Source organism: Phasianus colchicus, chromosome 1, assembly GCF_987193195.1.
Source record: "Phasianus colchicus chromosome 1, bPhaCol1.hap1.1, whole genome shotgun sequence".
Classification (NCBI taxonomy): Eukaryota; Metazoa; Chordata; class Aves; order Galliformes; family Phasianidae; genus Phasianus; species Phasianus colchicus.
Window position 1 is genome coordinate 72,998,944 of NC_143436.1, and position 21,725 is coordinate 73,020,668.

The 21,725-nt window shown below is 41.0% G+C and overlaps 1 protein-coding gene across 3 annotated transcripts in view; it reads left to right on the forward strand.

Annotated features, from left to right (window-relative positions):
• The window catches only part of BORCS5 (BLOC-1 related complex subunit 5), a 60,899-nt gene that overhangs the window by 32,045 nt on the left and 7,129 nt on the right, over positions 1–21,725 (forward strand). For all 3 annotated transcript variants that reach the window (XM_031603196.2, XM_031603197.2, XM_031603198.2), the window contains exon 3: positions 8,619–8,776. In XM_031603196.2, coding sequence (XP_031459056.2) covers positions 8,619–8,776 — 158 coding nt within the window. The remainder of the gene's footprint in view (positions 1–8,618; positions 8,777–21,725) is intronic.

Below are 21,725 nucleotides of genomic sequence, written 5' to 3' on the forward strand. Positions count from 1 at the left end.
AGGGATTCCTTATATATTTTGTCTTTCTGTAAGGTACTTTCCTACTTGACAGTATTTGACAGAAGATGATAAACATGGAAGTAATACAGAGTGTAGTAGGCTGCTTATTTCAGTGTAGCTGTTGAATGCTTTAGGTGCCCTAGGAAGCCACACAAGGTTGAGTGGTTAGTTTTTAAACACTTTGTCAAAAATAAATACCATGTGTTGCTTTCCTCTTTCCCTCCCCAACTCAGCTTTTGAGTGATTTCAGTATCCTCTGTTTACAGTTTCATGCTAGATCTAGCTCCATGACTCTTTCTGGCCTTGGAAAAATACCTGTATTAATAGTTGCAACTGTTCAGATACTACTGGGAAAATGGCAAGTATTGTATTCCTTTGTTGTGGTTTAACCCAGCAGGTGGCTCAGCATCACACAGTCATTCACTGGCCCCTCTTTCAAGTGAGATGGGGGAGAGAATAAAAAAGTAGAACTCATGGGTTGAGATAAAACTGTAAACTAAGATAGACAAAAGGAAAATAGTTATGACTGTATATGTATATGTATATGTATATGTATATGTATATGTATATGTATATGTATATGTATATGTATATGTATATGTATATGTATATGTATATGTATGTGTGTGTGCATAAGAAGTGATGCACAAGCAACTGCTCAACACAACCTCCAGCTGATGCCCAGATAGTCCCCCCGAGCAGTGGAAGGGAGTGAAATGAACTCCCACCCCCTTCAAAACTCCTTCCGCTTGATGTCATATGGTATGGAATATCCCTTTGGCCAGTTGAAGTCAGCTGTCCTAATTCTCTTCCCTCCCAGCTCCTTGGGCCCATTGCTGAGAATGGCCTTGGCTCTGTACAACACTGCTTAGCAGCAGCTGTAAACATCAGTGTATTATCAACATTGTTTTTCTCCTAGAACCAAAGCATTATACCAGATGCTAAAGAAAATAATTCTCTCCCAGTGGAAACTAAGAAACTGTTGAGTTTTTTTTCTGAAATCAGTTTTAGTGGATGCAGAGTAGAATAAAAACAGACTGAGTAATTACCAGAGTAATGCAGCCACTTCCATGGCATGCTGGTGAAGTCTTCAGAGAATACTTTTGTACAGATTTCTTAAAAATAAGAGGCTTATGAACTGAAAACTTTCAGATCATGTTACTACATATAGCATATAGGAAAAAAATGAGTTAGCTAGTTTAGGAAATAAATGTCAGCCAAATGAAAACTTACGTGAAATAGCAGCCCACACTGCTAGCAGAATGGTTGAGTGATAAATTAGGTTGCATGTGAGAAAAGAAAATAAAGAAAAAATGCCAGCTTTATAGCATTTACAAATCTCTCCTGTTCTTCAGTATATTTTTCTGAATGCACATAATAGACAGAAATTGCAGTTCCTAGGACCTGTGGCCAGGTATATTTTAGTTCTTTAGACAGTTCAATAATATATTTTAAATAGTGCTTTTGGAAACTTGGACAAAGGCCATGACATGGCCATAACTCTTTTGTTGTGACGTTATTTTTACTACAGCAATGTGCCTTGGCTCAAGCCCTTAAGTTGTGGGGCTGCGGTTGTAGTGGAGGCCTGTGTTTATCAGAGCAGAACTGAATAGCTTTAGTCCTACACTGCACTATACATTGCTCTGAAACAAAAATTATGGAAAAGGGGAAAAAATATCACATCTGCTTTTTGTGATGATACAAAAAAGATAGAAAGCGCATTAGAAGTATTACTACATACCAAGTAGAAACTGTGCATTTCATGTACGTTAATGGTGGTTGTACAGCAATCAGTGCTGTGCTTTTTTTGCAGTTACAAAACACCAATAACTTTATCAATAGCTTCCGTTATCTAAAAGTAATTATTTTTGTTTCAATCTCTAAACATTTCCCTGCCACTTTAAACCAGTTGAAGACTTACGCTTGGCTCTTTAGATAAGTGGCTTGCTCACCATTCTTGCTCTGTGTCATGTTTTGGCAATAAATTGCAATCACAAACTGACGTCTGAACACTGACATCTGAACACTGACATTGAGGAAGGTACCAAAAGTTAGGAGAAAATCAACAGATAGTGGTATTTGTTAGCCTAATGCAGTATATTACTTGTTGAAGAGCCATTCCTCATTTACAGACAAGTTGTAGATACAAATGGATTCTGTAAACCTGGAGTGGCTGCTTATTTTGCTTTAAATAATCTTTAGGAGATCTCAGACACATGCATATGAATAAGTTACCATGGAGAAAACCAGGTTGTGAACTCAGACATGCAGCACTTGGGCTGTGCTGTAGTTACTGTCTGTGCATGGTCTCTTGGTAAAAGCAGCACAGTGTACACTGCTCTCACTGAACTTACCTGGGATAGTGTAGACACAAACTGTTGTGGAACAGCAAACTTGCCCCAGCTTCACATGGCTGCCCTTTTGCTCAGAGGTGACTTCAGATGTCACCTTTCCTCTACAAACAACTCTGCCTTGTGGTTTGGTTTTGTTTGTAGTATGTGCTACCCCACGTGGATCAATATCCATACACTTTTGCCTTAAATCAAATAAAAGTTAGCCATAGTAATATAATCAATTATATGAGTTTTAGCTTGTAATTAGCTCCTGCTTACCCTATTCTCTTTCATATACAGCCTAGAAAACTTTCTATCTGCAGGCAAATGTTAACCACATTTTACTGTGTGAGAGAGATAGGAAAGCTAGTTAAGGTCTTGTTATTTCAAGGTCTTGTTATTATATAGGTGGACAGGTAAAGTTGGGATTTTTAAAAATGGTTTCCATGCTGAAATTCTTGAAGTAGCAGCTTGCTGTTGCCTCAGACAGAGGTCCCCTCTATCCTGTCCTTCCCTCCATCCTGCCTCTTCAAAGCTAGCTCTAGGTTTTGATCTCCTGGTGAGCTGACTTCTCTTGCAACCCTAGAGAAGAAGGGGAAAAAAAACCCACACAAACTAAAGCACAGTATTAGTTCTCTGCTGCTTTGCTGCTTTAGTGAAGTGAATGGATGTGTGTAATAATTGTGTGTTGGTGCTGGCTTGCAGTAAGCATGATAAAAATGGGAGTTGGACTTTTCCTTTAGAGAAGCATATATTTGGGGGTCTGGAGGGAAGAATCTTAATTTGGCTGTGGTTGTCTCACAGGGTTTTATTAGATGTCTGAGAAGCCGTGTGGGAGAGACTGCATAAATGTGTTTAATACTGACAGTTCCACAGGAAAACAGGCTGTGCTGCTTCCTGCACTGCTGGAATGTGTTACGTGAGGGTGAGAGAAGGGGAGGGATGTTCTGGTGGTGGAGTCATCAGGCTAGGGGACAGCAGCTTCCATGTGGTCTCAAATAAATCACTTAACCTTTCAGTGCCTCAATTCCTCATCTTGTAAAATGACGTTAGTATTCTGCCCTTTGTACGTGCATAGTGCTTGGGATAATGAGCTCTGTTGTAGCCTGCAGATGTAATCTGCTTACGTAAGCAAGTGATGGTAGGTCTTAGATGGTAGATCTTAATGTGTTTGCCACAAAAAAAAAAAAAAAAAAAAAAAAAGGTAGCTGTGGAGGAAATGAAGTTTATTGCATGACACGGAATCACCGCTCTCACATTCCTGTGAATTATGCCATCCATTTTCCCAGTCTTTTCATTGTATTTCTTCTTTCAGGTCAGTGGAAGGAAGTGGACTGCACAACTAGGCAACTGCATAGTCGAGAGCACTCCTATGTATTACTTCTGTGCCCCAGAAGTTAAAATGAATAAGTAAATCAGTGGAGAGATGCACTTGGTGGGATCTTGGTTGCTTTTATTTGATGTGGTGCAGTGGTTTGTTTTTCTTCAGGGCGCACTGTGTGCCTTTTTCCCAACCTGAAGTTTCTAAATAAGTGTAGTTGGACATGTAACTAATTTTCTGGCAGCCACTAACAACTTCTCCAAGGCTTGATGCTCAATCTTGTACTTAGAAAGAAACATACGTAAGTAACTTTCAGTGCATACAAACTTGGGAAATTCTTTCCCCTTTTGGATATTCAGATTTATAAAAATCCAATTGCAGAAGCGTTTCTGATTTGCTTGTGGTCTGTCTCTTTTAAAACAGAGATCTTAACTGAGAAATCTTTTGCATCATTCAACGTGAATGTGTTGGTTTTGGTTTTTTGTTTTTGTTTTTTTTTTTGCATTTTTGCAGCAGTGTTCAAAGTCCCAGTCAGGACCAGGCTCCATCATGCTAACCACTTTGTAGCTTCTTTAAAATGTGGAGCAAAAGGTACCGCTTCAGAGAAATTGTGAACTTCATTGGTACAAGAAAAAATACACGTTATTGATTGTATATAGCCATCTTTCTGTGACAGGAGGAAATTTTAATGGTATACAGATATTTGCAGGATCTAAGCCTAAATAAAAATGAAACTTGGAAGTAAAAAATATTTTACAAATTCTCTTTTTGTGCAATTAATATTAAAACCTCCTCTAGATAAGAATTTTTTCTGAGTAAGGTCTGTGCCTTTAGTAGATGGAGATTCATAAGAGTTTGAGTTTTTTTATCTCTGTCCTGTAGGAAACTTTATTTTTAAAAGAAACTTAAATGTCTTGGATCTCCTTAAGTTCTGTTGTTTTAAGATAAAGGAAAAGCAGAGGTGATTTTTGTATCTTTCTGAGTATTGTCTTACAGATAGTAGCTCACAGTGTTGGGAAACTGAAGCACATCATTCACACTGAGAGAATATTTGGGCTCTTTAGTCAGAAAAGTTGCCTGTTAAATGATGCGACAGGACAAGAGTTTTCAGCCCATCTGTCACCCATGCGGAAATAAAAGGATCACATGGTGTGGGCTCCAAAATAGAGGAAAATTTGCTGTTACAGCCAACATTCCTTGCCACAATACAAATATGTTCTTTGCTCGCATAATAGCTGTTCAGTTTGTCTACTTTGCCATCCTCTGTGCCACCTTCCCTTGTTACATTGGGGTAGCTTGCATCTCTCATGCTGAGCAATCTATTCTCCAGTTTTTAATCGGTGTAGTAGTGATTTCTGCTGTGCATCTGTCTGAACGAGAACCAGCAGCTTGGAAAATGAGTATCTAGTTTAATAAGAAATGGAAATTTTAGGTTGTTTTCTCTTACTGTCTGAGAGTAGGAATGTGTTCTGGAGGGGGGCAGGGAAAGTAAAGCAGTAATCATGCAAATGAAATTGTGAGGACAGCAGTGAGGTCTGGCATGCTGATGAGCAAGTTCATATGCTGGCTGCTTCAGGAGGCAGCCTGAGCCACTGGGGACTTCTGTCCTCTCCACCTTTTGGCACTTGAGAGACTGACCTAATAAATATTTTGTTACACGAGATATGATCTCATATCCTTTTAAAATCCGCATATTGGCCAACTCTACTTCCATCCCATAGGATGGGCTATTCAGTGAAGAGTTCAAAGTATGGGACAGAGCTTGGAGAAGGAAGTAGTGATTTTCAAGAAGAAAGTTATTTAATAATACCTGGAAGTTCACAGTTCTCCAGAAACGAAGCTGTCTCAATGCTGAATCGCTGGAGGCTTGTAGTTTATCTCCTCAGCTCTCTGTTGTACAGAAACAAAGGATATCAGCAACACCCTTTTTAACCTCCTGCCCTTTTTTTCCATGTCTCTTGGTTGTTTTTTTTTCCTCCTGTGAATCTTAAGCTTTTTGTGGTTGTAGGGCAGCGTGCTGCTCCGCTATCGTGTAGGGCAGAGCTCTTGGATAGTGCATGATAGCCTTCTAGGATCACTGCTGCCTGCTTATGAGGAGAGGATGAAGGAGAGAGATGTGGAGGTTGCAGGACCGGATCCTTTGGTTCTTCCTGTGCTCCTTGATTATCTTAACTGTTTTCAGTCTCTTCCATGATGTATCAAGATGACTTACTGCTGCCATCAGCTCTTTTGGAGTACCTTGCTGAAAAATAAATAGCTGTGAATTAATAAAATGTTAATATTTACAGTGTGGGTAGTAAGTAGTCACTGTGAACAAGAAAAGATGGGAGATGGATTTTTGTTGAGGGTTTTTTTTTGCCAGATAGAAAGGTACCTGGCCTTTTTTATTCTGTTGCTTACTCTAATTTTTCATCTCCTATTAATTGAAATTCTGAGCTAAAATGTTCTCTGACATTGGCAGCGTGAACCTAGAGATCTGGAGAGAAGCTAATTGCCTTGGCTTCAGCCTGCTGCATCACCCCAAATGATACCATCCTCTATCTTTGAACGATGTACGTCACTTATTTGAACTTCTGCCTTCTTATGAATGTATTCCAGCTTGAATGTCTGCATTTACTTGAGCTCATGTTTTGTTGGATGGTGAGTCAGAGGCTCCTTGCAGTTTATTCATTTGGCTTTTAGCATTATGTAACCTGTATATGGCTGTAAGTACATACTGTACGTTTAGGTAGCATAGCCCTTTGTAGCTCATTTTACTGTCCTTGGCCTATTCCTCCTTAAAACTCTTAAAAGCAGCTTAAGTTAGCCCAAATGCACGCTTCATTTTAATTAAAACTATTAAATAGAGCATAATTCTCTTTACTCCTCTTGAAGTTGATGAGAGGTTAGTAACCAAAGAAAATTAGTTAGTTGATAGCATCCTGTATTTAAATCAGTGAGGAAACAGAGTAACCTCAGTTGTATGGTGAACTCTTCATTATTTTGTGAACATTCAGTGTAGTAAAAGTTGATGATGTTATCTGAACATTTATCCTGACAATTTAAACGTACAGAGGATCAGAACTAAGAATCTGATGGAATGCTAAAACATGTCGTGTATACATTTAAAAAGAAAAGTCTGATTTCTGGTTTGCACTCATTAAAGTGTTGCACTTCATCTGAGAGTAGTTTTGAAAGATTTGCAATTGATATTGCTGGACCTAAGATTTTGATGGAGGTGGTTCTTTACAGAACATAAAAAGTGCTTTGATTAATACAGAGTGTTGAGACCAAACAGTTAACTGTATTTCTTCTCGTGACATCTTGACTCAGGTGGTGCTATTGTAGTGGGCAACAAGTCAGCAACACAAAACTATCTTTTTTTCTCTGAAGATGAGGAAAAGAAAGGGTTTGTGTAAAGGAAAATTGAGAGCATCCTGAGAGGATAAAATGTTGACTGTTGATGGAAAGTAAACTCACTTCATCATATTTGATGAGATTGTTGTCCTAGTTTTGTTTTCCTTTCTGTCTGGAAATGTTCTTGAAGAGGTTTAACTTTCTGAAATTCATAAGATCTTCAGCCTCAGTCTTTCTTTCTGTCTTGTTCGTGAGTCTTTTGGCAAGAACTTTATGTCACAACTTGTTTGTAGCTTTCAGTATGCATGGGGCCCATTCAAATAATTTCCATTTTCCACTGAGGTACATTCTTAGAAGAACAACTTTTCCAATTCAGTTAACCTGCATTTATTACTTCTTTTAATTGCTTGGTGTGATACTTTCTTGCATTTGCTGTTTTTATGTCCTTTCCTGTCAGTAAAATGGAGAGCCCCAAAGGACGTGTGCGTGCAGTTACCGAATTCAGCTTATGTAGCCTGGCGGATGTGTTGGAAAAAGCAGATTGTATTTGTGTGTGCTGCTTGTCACAGGTGGTGTCCCTGCTAGGAAAATGTTCTGCTAATGCTGGAGCAAAATGAAATGAAAATAAACAAAGGAAAGAAAAATCATATATGCATACATATACAAATATATATATATATAAATGTAAAGCTTGGCCTTAGAATTTAACATCACTTTTTCCAGAAGCTATGGAGAAAATTGACATATGATGCAATGTATGATTGGACTCAGTAAAGGTTCTCAAGTTGCACTGTGCAAGCAGCAAAGAATGGGCAGGAGAAATTCTCTAAATGATTTTGCCTTTTGTTTCTCTGGATGTAAACAGTGGCCCACTGGGCCCACTTTTACGTCTCATGCCATTTCATTTTTTTTTCTTCTTTTTTTGTGAGCATTTTGTGAAACCTGGAATCATGTGAGTAGGTAAGAATCTTAATTTCATTATAAAATTTAAATATATGTACCTTTGAGATTGTAAAGAAAAATGCTTTTTACAGCATGAAAGGATTCTGAAGCTTTTAAAAGTCAAGGTAGGCAAAGTGTGGACGTTTTATCCCATTTAACTTAGGTGGGACATTTTTTTATTCAGCTTTGCTTTGGATAACCAGTGAATTTTAATGCTTTTAGAAATGAGTTTGAGTGTTATGCCCTTAGGGGAGCACAGAACTGGACTACTTCTCTGGCACACTTAAATGAGAAGGAGGGTCATTTTTGGAGCTCAGAATGGTTTGTGACAAAGAAGAAGCAGGACTTGCTTCATGCATCTTACCAGTGTAAACCAAGCTGTTGTGCCTTATGGTGCTACATTTAGATTCCGTGTTTAAGCTCTGTCAAGGAGGGCTAAGCTGTATAGCAAACTGTTCTTCACACTGCTATGAAACCTTAACATCCAAAAATTCACGTCCTTCCCAGTTCTAGCCTCCCCTGGACCTTTGTATTGCTGAAGTCCATTCGATAGCCTTGCAGCCTGAATTAACTTTTAATTATTCCTTTAAAAGCGTTTATTCTGGATGTGCTGTGCTGCTTCTGCCTGCAGCTGGGCTGGTGATTTGAACATCTGAGTTAACTCCACTGCTCCCCTTGCTTTGCAGGACTCCTCAGTGGACAGACGTCTCCAACCAACACCAAGCTGGAGAAGCTGGATCCACATCAAGTGCTGCAGCTGTGTCTCCGATACCAGGACCATCTTCACCAATGCGCAGAGGCTGTTGCCTTTGACCAGAATGCTTTGGTGAAGCGCATCAAAGAGGTACTGCCCACTTTGCACCTGCTTTGGGATGGAGGGCCTTCGCCTCTGCATGTGTCTAGTCCCTAGTGAGCTGTGAGTGCCAGTCAGTGCTTGGTGTGAGTGATCTGTAGTTGCTTGGGGCATCTGCCTCAGAGAAAACACTCTGGAGAAACTCACTGTCTGTGCATTTCAAACTAAGTCCCCTGACTACCTTATTTTAGATTCCTTGTGTGAGCATCCTGTAATTGAATTGCCCATCTCATTGTGTGTAGCTAGTGATGTTGGAAGCAGAATGGCTGACCATTTTTTAAGGTTGAGACAGACTGTCATGAGTGGAGATGCTCTTTGAGAGTGGCTTCTCACATGTTCACAAAACTGGTAAATGTTATAGATGTCAGGAGTCTCTGAGACCAAATACCATTCAGTGTCAAAAGGTAAAACTCTGAACAGGTGGTTAATTTTTATTCATGTACAATAAACAATGACCTTGATTCTTTATTGCTATATTGGCTTAGAGTTAAGAAGTCCCATATGACAACTGGATAATAAATTTGATTCATGGGCTGTTTTGAGAAGCTGCTGTCATCATGAAGTTTTAAGTCCAAAATAACGTGGGAGCCATTAAAAAGGCCTTTTTCCTTTGGTGTATCATGATCTGTGGCCAGCTGTTACACAAGATGTAAGAATATTTGCAGATGTTGGTAACTCAGATCACACAATCTCAGAAATGGGATTTAATTGCCAGCCTAATGACAGTGTACAGCATTAATCCAGCAGACTGTAATTCTTTTGGCTATTAGAGAGTGACTGTCAACATGATTTAAAGTCATGGTAGGCTCCACCAATGCAATCTGCATTACTTTGATTTACCTTCTACAGAGAAGTTACAGACTGCCTTTTAAATTAGCAATGATGTTACTTTCTTACAGTATATAACACTTCTGATGATATGTGATACTGATTTTGTTACTCCATTCTTTATCACAAAGTGCTGGAGAAATGGGTGAATCTAACTTGGGAAACTGACAAGTCATGTTTTTGGTTTGCTGGCTTTTTTTCTGGGATTTTTTTGGTCACGACACTTAAGTAACTTCAGATGCTTTGAATCCCACTGCCAGATCTGATGGTTTTTTGCTGTTAGATAACCTAATAATTTTTAGATGTTTTTCTTGCTTTGGCTGTTCTGTATGTGTGTTCTGAAGGAGCGGGGTGGGACCCACTCCACTTAAATCATTCTTTCCAAATTGTTCGGACTCTCTTTAGTGCATTAAATTGAACCAATGCTGACAGTTGATGACAACAAAGGGTGCAGCTGAACTAGAACAGGGTATGTCTCTTGTTACAAGTGGAGATGTAGGAAATCACATTTGTCTGTGACCACTTGTCAGCAATGATTTCGCTTTGCAATATAGACTAATTTTTGACCATTGGTAAGGAGTAAGAATGAAAGAGAATGAAAGCATTGTGAAAAGCGTAATATGTGCATGAGCTATAGAGTAAACTCTTATATTCTCTCTTTAGTAGTCATTATTTCCCTTTTTTTCTCTGTAACATTGTTGAATTGTTTTTTTCCTCTTATAACAGACTTTTCTGGAGAATTATACTCTTAACTTCACTACAAAATAATGAGCTTTAGTCCCTGATTCCTGCCATTTATCTGAGGTCTGTTCACTTCTCAGACTTTAACTGTTTTTATTCAGTGTAGCTGTAGTCCTACCATACAGTGTGCTGCAGTCATATAAGCTGCAGCTAGATTTTAGTTTTCTCTTGACAAAATATCTCAGGGTAAGTATCTTGTGCTTCTTATGTGTCTGGAAAAAAGTTTCCCAATTTCTGGCAAAACTCTTAAGTACTGTTGTAAGTTTATTGGCCCTTGATAATTCATAATTGACTGCAGTGGTTTGTAAATCAGCAAACAATCTAAATTAAAATTGTTCTTAATTGAAAAGAGAATAATCTAAGGAAAACAAATACCTTACGTGCCAGTCTAAGCTGACCCATCGTTGTGTTTCTTTGCTTTGGGGACCAAAACAGTCTAGTGTTTCTCTACATCTCATTTCCTGGGTTAGCTAGTTTGCAGAATGTTGGCTAGAGCTCTGAAACATAGAATCTGTGTGCTTTCCAGGTTGTTCTTTTTCAAATGGTATCTACCCAAGCATTTCCTTGGGGAAAGAATTGAAGACATGATTGAAAGCAATTGACTCACTTGCTCATCTGCCCATCTTCAGCAGTTAACCATTAAGTATTGGTGCCCGAACTGTCTGGTTTCAGAACAGTTTGAATATGTCACGATGGGCTTTGTCTTTATTCAGAAGTGAAAAAAAAGTGTTTGCATCTTAGGATAAAATAACCAGTATGCATTAAATATTATGTTTCGTATTAAGTTTTGGCAACTGCCTCACCATCTGTTGCAATACTGCATTAATTCCAGAACCATTGAAATATTTAGAATTCCTTCTATTTTTTTTCCCTGTAGCAGTTTGAAGAACAACAGAACAGCAGATTTTGACTTATACATATGTTAATTCAGGGTTATGGCATCTGATAAAATTTGTCAATTCTGGGGAAAAAAGTTTTTCTCTGGGCAGCATATCTGTTCCTCAGTATTCATAGGATGGATATCCTTGGTATGTCAGATTGATCACTGCATTATTGACTTCCGGGGCAGACTCTTCAGGTGGGACTGGAAATGGAATCTTACTTGTCTGCTGGTGGTATGTTGAACTTGTGTAGACTCAACTTATGCAGAACATGATGATCCTGGCAAGAAGTCCCCATGTTAGTCAGGAGGTCCTGCTGCATCCCACTTCTGCCATGACAATGCTGTAGGTCTCTGTTAAAACTACTGTAAAACTTGGAGCAACTCCAGCTACTTCTAGGCTTGAGATCAGTGTGTGCTTCCTTCACCAGAAGTCTGCTTCAGTTTTGTGATCTGTAAAATGGGAGACTTCTGCCAAGATCAGTTTGGAGGTGAATATTGACCAGCACTAAATGCTAGGTGTGCCTGCAGGAGGAAAACAAGTGACGCAAGGAGAATGATTACCTGCAGAGAGTATTTGATTTGGATGGCAGGGAGAGAATCTAGTAAGTCATTCGATAGGAAATAACAGGGAATGAGAAGCAAATAAGATAACTAAATGCTGGGGAACAGCTTAATGTTCAGAAAGGCCTGATTTTGGATACTCAAAACTTTTTTGTTTCTTAAAGATGATTTTCTGTGTGCTAGTCGCTAAGCTTGTTTGAAAGATGATGTCTTTCAAAATATAATAAACTGACTATCCAAAAGTTATTCATCATGATTGAAAATTTAAGCTGAACTTCTTTGTGTGAAAGCACAATGGAAACTAAAAGGCCATCTAAGTTCCTTTCAGAGATACTTCGAAATAAAAACACCATTGGCATTTATTATTAGACTTCTTATGCTCCCTTTGCCAATATACTGTTCGAAGTATCCTGTGTATCTTGTAAGTGTAGTTACATGATAAAATGTACATAAAATGTATTTGAAGCTGGATTTTCCCTAAGAGGGAAAAGAGCTACTGATGTGCTGTAGCTCTCCTGCTTTAGGAATCAGAGACTGATAAAACATCGCATGGCTGGGAACGAGGTTGAAGCAGCGCAGTATGCCATTAACTGCAGCAGCAACAGGACCTGGGATGCATGTGTGCTGCATTTGCATGGCTTGTTCCTCACACTTGTTAACAGAAGGACATGAGCCCTACAATGCTCCATCACAATTGATGAGTGTCCTTTAAGGGGACGGACTGAAATGTTGGGACAGTTTTGTGGGAGGTAGTTTTTGTTTGCTTTTTGTCCTTGAATTGGGCTCTGTTTCTTCATCATTTTCCTGAGTGTGAGATATTTTCTGTTACTGGCCGTAGTTACGATTTCCATGTAGATATCAACTGAGTTTCCAAAACCAAAGCCTGTTTCCAACCGGTATGCTTTGAGAATGACACCTCACTAAAATGAATTTCACCAACAAAACATGAGCAACCTCAGCAAGTCCAAAGGTCCAAGACCTTTTCTTAAAGGTCTGCGTGCTAATATGACTCAGAACATGAGTTAACTCTCAACCCATTTAAGGCAAGGACGCAGAGGACTGAAAGCAAGTGAGTTAAATGAAGCCTGGCAGAAGTGAAAGTAGAGAGTACTCTTGACGGAACACGCAGTGGGGCTTTGGTTGATGACAATTTGAATCTGGGTAGCCAAGAAGTCTAACTGTACTGTGGGGTGCATCATATCCAGCACTGCCAGCCAGGTGAGGGGAGGGATTGCCCATTCCGCTCTGCTTGGTGCAGCTTCACCTTGAGCATTTTGTGCAGGTTTGGATGCCACAGCATTAAAAAGTAGATAGAGCTATTACAGGGCTTCTAAAAGGGGGCTGTGAAGATGGTGAAGGGTCTGAGGACAGCATGTAGGAGGAGCGGCTGAGGTCCCTCGGTGTGCTCAGCCCAGAGCAGAGGAGCTGAGGGGAGGCCTGATGGCAGCTGCAGCTCCTCACAGGGAGCGGAGGGGCAGCGCTGAGCTCTGCTCTGTGTGACAGCGACAGGGCCCGAGGGAACGGCGTGGAGCTGTGTCAGGGGAGGGCAGCTGGGGGTGAGGGACAGGTCTGCACCAGAGAGTGACTGGGCTCTGGAACAGGCTGCCCAGGGCAGACGTCATGGCCCCAAGCTGCCAGTGTTCAAGAAGTATTTGGACAAAACTCTCAGACGTAGGATTTGGATTTTGGGTGGTCATGTGTGGAGCCAGGAGTTGGACTTGGCGATCTTTGTGTGTCCTTTTCATCTCAGGATATTCTAGGACTCTGTACTACAAAGACTTCCCAGATTATGCCTTGTTAACTTTCAAGCAGAATGAGCCTTTTGGTTCACAGATTTAAATAGTGGCCAAAATCCGGGGAAAAAAGGATAAGAGTTTCTTGGGATATAATGAAATGTGGGCTTGTTCAAAATGTCACTTGTATTTTCAGGGGGGGTTAATGCCGTGCTGCCATGATTTTTATGAAAGCTGTTCTAGGGAATGCAGTGTTTTGTGAAAAAAAAACAGTACATTAAATATAGTCTTTGGCATCCAGAAGTTATGAGATTGAAGTCTGTGGCAGTCTGTCAGGCTCGTTTTTTTCTTCCATTTGATGAATTGTTATTTATAAACACTGGAATTTTAATGGAACAGACACCATCATGCAGAACTAACTGTGCAACGCTATTAAGATGGAAATCTTCATGCCATTTAGCTGATCTTGCTTTTCTTTCTGCGGCCTAATACACTTTTAGCTAGAATTCTCCAATAGTGTGATGATGTCCTAGCCAGCCAACAGCAAAATGGGAAATTTGCTTTTGAAAAAGCTTTGCAGTTGTTATTTCAATACACAGAACAAACATCTTGCTGTGCGTGCCGCAGGCAGATGCCCAGTGCTGTGTTGTATGTGAACTTTATGATGTTGAAATGTGTTGTGTTAACATATACAGCTTTATTTGTTTCATAAAACAGACCAGTCCCTCATTCCCAGATGTGTGTATGAAATCATTTCCATTATGTTCCTTTCTGTTGTGCTTTGCTTTCTTGTGGCTGCTTGGGAAAAGTTGTAATCCTTTTCACCTTGGTTAAGTTGAACTTCACCAAGCATCTTGCAGACAGAAAGATTTGTGTTACTATAGAAATGCAGTGCTCTAAGAGACTGACAATGAAGTCTGATGTGCTAAGTCCCGTATTGATGCTTTCATCAGTATTAGTGCCTAGAGTTTAGGATTACGGAGTACCAAAAGGAGTAGAATGTACTTTCTTCTCACACCTTGCTTTAACTAGAAAATTGGGTTTCTTATTCGAGTCTTATTTTCCCAGGTAGGAAGACAAACAAAAATCATTGCAGAGCTTCAAATAAGAAGAAGAGGTATCTAAGAAGAAGAGTTAGTCTTGATACTGAACTTGTGCATGGAACAGATTTGTGAGAGGAAGAATGCAAATCTCTGCCTGGGGGTGTATCATGCAAGGTATTCCCATGAGACAATCTCATTTGGCAGCATGAGCCAGCTATTTCAACAAAACAGAGTTCATAGTACAGCAGGAGGGATATAAGGATGCCTGGGGACTGGAGAACTTCTGGGAAGAAACTGGAAATGCTTTATTTGGCTGTGTAAAGTGAGCACCAAAAATAGTACCATTTCTTTTTGTAATTAAGTTTGGATTTAGGCTGAAGATGCTTTACTCCCTCCCTGCTGGATTCTCTTGGATACAGAAAGAGTCTCTTTACAGACTCTTTTTAACAATTACTTCCTGTTTCAATGTGCATTGAAACTTTTAAGGTGTCAACTCTACCCCTGAGCGAGAATTATATGTTGGTTTTGGGGTGTTTTTTTTTGAGTGTTAGCTAACAAACAGTTCTGCAATTTGGCGCTCGTTGTGGACAGGTTAGCCAGTAGCATCTGCAAATATTTGGAGTTGTACTGTTGACTTAAAGATGATAGGTGGTAGGCTGGTGGAGCAGGTTTGACCTTGTGTTAACAGCCCTGCAGTTAGCATTCTGATCTGCAAAAATGACTTCATGTGGAAAATATTACAAAGCCTAAGTGCAGGTAATCTGTCCATCTTGCTTCATGTGAGGGGTAGGGTTTCCTTTCTGCCTGTTTGCCACTGGGGCATGAATGTTTCTGTATGAGAAGACTGTTAGCTATTATTTCAACACTACTCTAGAGATAAGAAACACAACATTTATTAGTAATTAATTCTCGTAGGTGTTGTTCCTGAGCAGATTTTTATCAACCTCTGCAAACCTATTTAAAATACTGAATTATAGTATAGCAGAATATCCTGTAATCAAGCGTATGAACTATGTAAAATTGTGGCATAGTAGACAAGGAATAAGATTTCTTTACTGAAAGATGCAGTAATCTATCTGAGGAGCAATTGTTGGGACTAGCAAACCAAAAGATGAGGTCTCAGATCAGATGAATTTCAGTTGAAGAAGATACTCAGGTATTTGTACAGCAAATCAACATAGCAGCAGTATATAGTAAGGAGTTTTAGAGTAAGAATTTTATGGTCAGAAAGGATTCTTGGGTTGTAACCTTTCCTTTTGTGTAACCCAGCCCATAAAATTGAATTTCTGGTTATGCTCCAGCCAAGCAACATGGAAACTGCAGACAGTTTACTTACAATTTAAAAGTTTTCCTATTGTGTCAGTGTTAATTTTCAGATGCCTTCTCACTTTTGATTGATTTGTTCTAGGGATCAATCTGTAGACGTGAACAGGGAAATAGAAATCTCAGCCTTTCCTGAAACCTGAAGCTTAGTGCATTTAACATGGATGGGTTCGTGAAAGGCAGGTCCTGCTTAACCAATCTGATTTCCTTCTAAGATTTAGTGGATCACTTGGTGGATGAGGGAAAGGCTGCTGATGTAGTTTACCTACACTTTAGCAAAGCCTTTGACGCTGTCTTCCACAGTATTGTCCTGGAGAAACTGGCAGCCCATGGCTTGGACAGATGCACTCTTTGCTGGGTAAAGAACTGGCTGGAGGGCTGGGTCTGGAGAGTGGTGGTGAATGAAGTTAAATGCAGCTGGAGACTGGTCATGAGCGGTGTTCTCCAGGGGTCAGTACTGGGATCTGTCCTGTTTAATGTCTTTATTGATGACCTGGATGAGGGCATTGAGTGCACAATAAGCTTGCAGATGACACCAAGCTGGGAGGAAGTGTTGATCTGCCTGAGTGTAGGAAGGCCCTATAGAGCAGTCTAGATAGGCTGCATTGCTGGCCTGAGGCCACTGGGTTGAAGTTCAACAAGACCAAGTGCTGGGTCCTGCACTTTGCCCTCAATAACCCCAGCTAACTTCACCCTGGGCCCCGTTCACTGAACTTTTGTCTAACCATTAATCCTTGGTGATGGTGTGCACTCTTTATCATGTTTTGAACAGTAGTCTATAGCCTCAGAAGAACTTGTTATGAAAATGGTTCACAGTGTTCAGCATTTCCTTGAGGCTTGTCTGAAGCTGAAGACTTAATGTGAAATGTTGTGATCTCTAGAAAAATTTTTGAACATGAGCTTCACTGATGGGAATGTATGATGGAGCCAGTCTTAAAGGTGATTCTTCTGAGAATGAAGGAATAGATCCTCCCCTTCACATCATCACTGGATGTGATTGACTCATTTCATGTTCAGCTTGAATATGAAAAAGCTGATGTAGAGGTTCAAAAACATCTTTCAAAAGTCTTTTGGATTATTAATGCCTAGTGCTGTTAAAGTTAATAGGTACTTGCGTGTTCCTGGTGAGAAGTTGATTTGGAGCACTGTGAGAACTGTGTTTGGCAAAGAAAGAGCAAAAGCTTCATCTGTCATAAGCCCAGAAATCCCTGATTCTTGGCTGCTAGGCTTGTGCCTCTGCATATCTCACACTTCAGCCTTTGTGCACGTGTACCAACCATCTGCAAGGCACATGGGAAGTAGGGCTGTGGATGTGCTGGCCTACTGCAGAATGTAGCGTGGTGTTTGAGCTCATCTTTATCTGCTGATACCTTGGCAAAAGAAAAAGAAAAAAACAAAACAAAACCAGTTTACACGCTGCAGGAAATGGTTAAAACTCAGCTCTATTACATTCTCTAATAACAGAATTGGGAGCTTTTTCTTAGTGCTTTCTAGAAGAGAATACTACTTTTCTGCTGGTGTATCTAATTAAATATGGCAAAGATTGGCATCCCCTTTTGGATAATTTTTAAGACTTTCCATAGTACATATGGAAAAGAGGAGCTACAGCTATTGGGTTCCAAGTGTGGAGCTGCAAATTATACCATTAGGTCAGGTGGCTTGAAAATTACTATGTCAACTGTTCTTTAGATAGCACTTTTTCTTTCTAAAACGACAACAGTATTGGTTTTTGAAAAATGTCTCATTAATGATACCAGTCATCTTTCAAACTGAAGCTTGTTCTTTATAGGAAAAACAACTTGCTTCTAACTAATCATTCTGACATACTGAAAATACAGAACTGAGATTTATAATAAAATAAGACAATAATGGGAAATAACATTTGCAAGTACTTGTAACTTGTCATTTAATATACTAGCTCTGGCTGGATGTAGCTACCTCTTGAATGAGTAGTAAGACACCAGTGTGAAATGAGGAAATTGAATGCTGTGTTTTGTTGAAGAATCATTAGGATGCCTGAAATAAGAGTTGTGCAAGTTATCACTTAAGCAATGAGTCAGTCTGTAACAGATACAGATTTTTGTTTTCTCTAGGAACAGCTAATTAAATGCAGACTAGGATCTGGATCCATACTAAGGATGCTGTGGAGCTCCTCAGTGCTGAGGCCTGCAGGGCTGGCAGAGCAGCCTGGGCCAGAGGCAGGACGTTCCTGATGGGAGGCGGTGGGGCTGGGGGTGGCTGCAGGGCTGTCCTCCTGCAGAACTGGTATCCCAGTGGACCTGCTGTCAGTGGATCTCAGGGCTGTTCAGGGCTGTGACTGTGGTGCTGAGCCCCCTCGCATAATGAAGCACCGTGGGGTCTTTGAGGCACAACTGCAATACCCTTAACATGTCTACCACGTTGTGTGTGTTCATACACAAGAAGCCCACAACAGTGCTCTCTCCTGCAAGCAAGCACCTCCCACCATTTGTTGCTGTAGAATCTCTCAGTCTCTGACTGGAGCAGGGGAGCAAGAGTTTGAGATCTTCTGGATGTTGTTGGTAAAAGGCAGCCCAGACCTCAGGTGGGAAGTTGTGCTTCGGGGCCAAGAACACTGGCTGTGCAGGCCATAAGCTAAGTGTTTTCCAGCTGCAGATCTGAAAACTCAAGATAATTGTTCAACCTCACCAAGTATCGGACTGTCTTGATCTTGTGCCTGAACATGGCACCACTCAGCTTCTTTGCCCACCAGAAATCACAACTGTAGCAAAGCTGTTGGAGATGAGATCATGAAGGCAGTATGGTCCTGAGTGTGGCCCACAGACAGGGCAAGTCTAGTTTGATGCCACCTCCATGACCCTGAGCTGTACTGGGGTTTTTTGCCTGTTGTTGTTCGGAAGCAATGCAAATGCTCTCTTATGCAACCTATTGTAGGTAATCTGCTTTAGGATGGGGTTGGACTAGATGATCTCCAGAGATCTCTTCCAACCCCTGTGATTCTGTGACTTTTTTTATAGCAGTGGTTAGCAGTAGCAGCCACAGCTCAAGTCTGGAGGTCAGACAGATAGCAGAGGTGTAGTGGTAGCTCTCAAGCAGAGATGGCTTGAGCTGGAATGTGGTCTGTGCAGGTCAGCATGTGGGACAGCAACACACTTATCCAGAACAATGGCACAATAGGCAAGAAAGGGCTTACATAAAGGTGGAAAAGCTCATTTCAAGAATGAACCTTCTGATTCTTTTCAATTCCAAATTCTTTTCCGTTTTGGGAGGCAACCCAAGGTCTCCCACAACAGCTGGTGTACATCTGTAACATCAAGATCTGAGGTTATCTACAGTAGTGCTGAGAGACCTGTTACATATTTAGCTGTAGATTTGTTGAAGTGTATTTCTGTGGCAGTGCTCACTGGGTCGTGGCATTTTTGTTAATGTTACAAAAACTTGGTGTTAGAGACAGTTAAAATGACGACTTTTCATTCTCTGACTGTGATCTGCACACTGCGCAGTCTGAGTAACTCCTTTGCAGCTGTTTACAGCAGCAGCAAATTACAAAAGGAACATTTTGGTATGTCAAATCAGGTTTAAACAAAACTTAAACACAAGTTTGTAGTTGTTTACCCTAAAGTGGTGCAGAGGAGCAGTACTCATGAGAACTGTGCTCATGATTGGTCCTGAAGGGAAGGATGTGGGATCCTTAGCTAGGAGCCTTTGTTGTCTACCTTGGTAAAGATGCGGCCCACTAAGATTATTGCTTATCAGTGTGGGAGATAAGAGGGAATCAGTGTTCCCAGCACCAGATAGTTGTCACAATTTATTGTGCTCACTTTGCGTGACGTTATCAAAAAGGAGGGTGGAAGAAAAGCCATACATTGAGCTCATTTCTTTCCAGCCAGCACAGACAAACTGTTTGCAGCTTTAAGTGCACTGACTGAGAAGCGTTTTCACGCCAGTGCATCGTGACTAATGTTCCATGGAGTCATGTTCATGCCTGTCATTTTCAGGTATGATTGTGTAGCTACAGGAAGATGTTCATTTGAGCCCCCCCAGGCAGCTGCCAATACGAAGGGAGAGGCCGCTTGTGCAGGGGGCAAGGCTCTAAGCAAGAGAAATTTCTGCAACAAGGATCGTGCCCCAATTACCATTTCAGTCACTGAGTCAACAAGATGAGACCACGGTTTCCCAAAGCTCAGAACACATAATATCCATGACAGTGTCAGTATGAAACCACACTACATAAGAGGTGCACTTAGGGCATGGTTTTGTTCTCAGCATCATCTCTGAAAAAGAACTGATTAGTGTCCAGTGCAGTCTTCTGTGTGCTTAAATTCATATATTTATTCTGCTCAGCAGTATGGGCCAAGAAGAATTCCAAAATAAATGCAAGAATTGTGGTTTGCAAGATGTCTGAAAATACCCTCAACTGGCTCTTGTTCCAGCAGTGTGCTACAAACAGGCCTGTGCAGCACAGTCTCTGAGCCCTTGCTGGTCTCAGTGTGAATGGTGCCCCTCTGGGAGGGGCTGCAGTAGAGGCCTCTGGCCAGGGGACCATCCATCTCCAGTGATATTGGAAGTGATTATGGGTTTGTTTTCGTTTGAAGGAGAAACCCAGTAGATAGCATTTCAAATTTAAGAATTTGAGATTTAGACACAAATGACTGTATTGCTGCAACTGTCCTTGAATGAGTCATGGGTTTAGGATTTGGATCCATTTATGTTATAAAGTGTTACTGGCTGCACAAAAATTGTGTAGCATGCATATTAGACTGCCATGAGCCACTGGCCCTGGAGCATCTTGCTGGCCTTCCCAGAGCACTGCTGAGCCTGGGGCAGTCAAGGAGATGGTGACATGGGCCCCTATCAGATCTGCTGCCCATGGGAGTTGGGGGTTGTCCTTCACCTTGCCCCTGAGATGTGTCTTGGAGAGTGTGGACTGGCCTCAACTACCTCTCTCCAGGTGCTTTTTATTGCTGCCATGTGGAATGAAGGAGATGGGAAGCAGCAGTGTGTGCACAAGGGAGGTGACAGCACAAGGTTTGGCCCTGGAGGGAGCCTTCTTCCAGCAGGAGGCACCGAGAATGCTGATGTGTTTTTATGCCTACCTCGAGAAGGGCTGCAAAGAGCACTGGCATTTAGATGCAAGAGTTAGCACACCACATTTTTTCTTTTACTATTTAAAAAGACCAAGTTCAGCCTGGGTATAACTTAGCCTTTCCTCATGATTACTCAACCTCAGTCTTTCTTGCAGCGTCACAGACTTTGCAGTTGCCGTGGCCTCTCACAGCAGATGAACTGTAATGCAAGGTGTAGGGAAACCATAGGAAACGCTCACTTCCAGCCTTTCTCTATTTTGTGAGGCAGCTTTTATAGAGCTACTGTGAACATGTCCAAAAGTACCTTAGAAGGCTACTCTGCTTTTCTTTTTTCTCTGGTCCCTCCCTTCCCCCCCACCTCCAACCCTTCTCCATGCTCCCCTCTGCAAGTGGACATCACTGGGATTTACATGAGGAGCCTAAAAAATCACCAAATGAAATTGCTGGAGGTGAGAAAGGGGGCTTTGTTATTCCAGAGCTGGATGGATGCCTGCTTTGCCCTTGCATAGAGCTGTGGGGCCATGTGAGGAACCTGCCTGGAGAGGAAGGCTTTGAAGCAAGGGAGGTTTCTGCTCCTATCCCTGTGCTGCTGTTCAGCTGGCTGCTACTCTGCGCTAGCTGCTGCTTCACATTGGCTCTTGTTAGGTAGGACATTTTTAGGTACTGGATTGGATTTACTTCCATCCTGTGCAGACCTGCTGGTGGTCTGCTTTTACATGCTCCAATTTACAGAGCTAGTGCCAAGCTCCTAAATTATTAAGC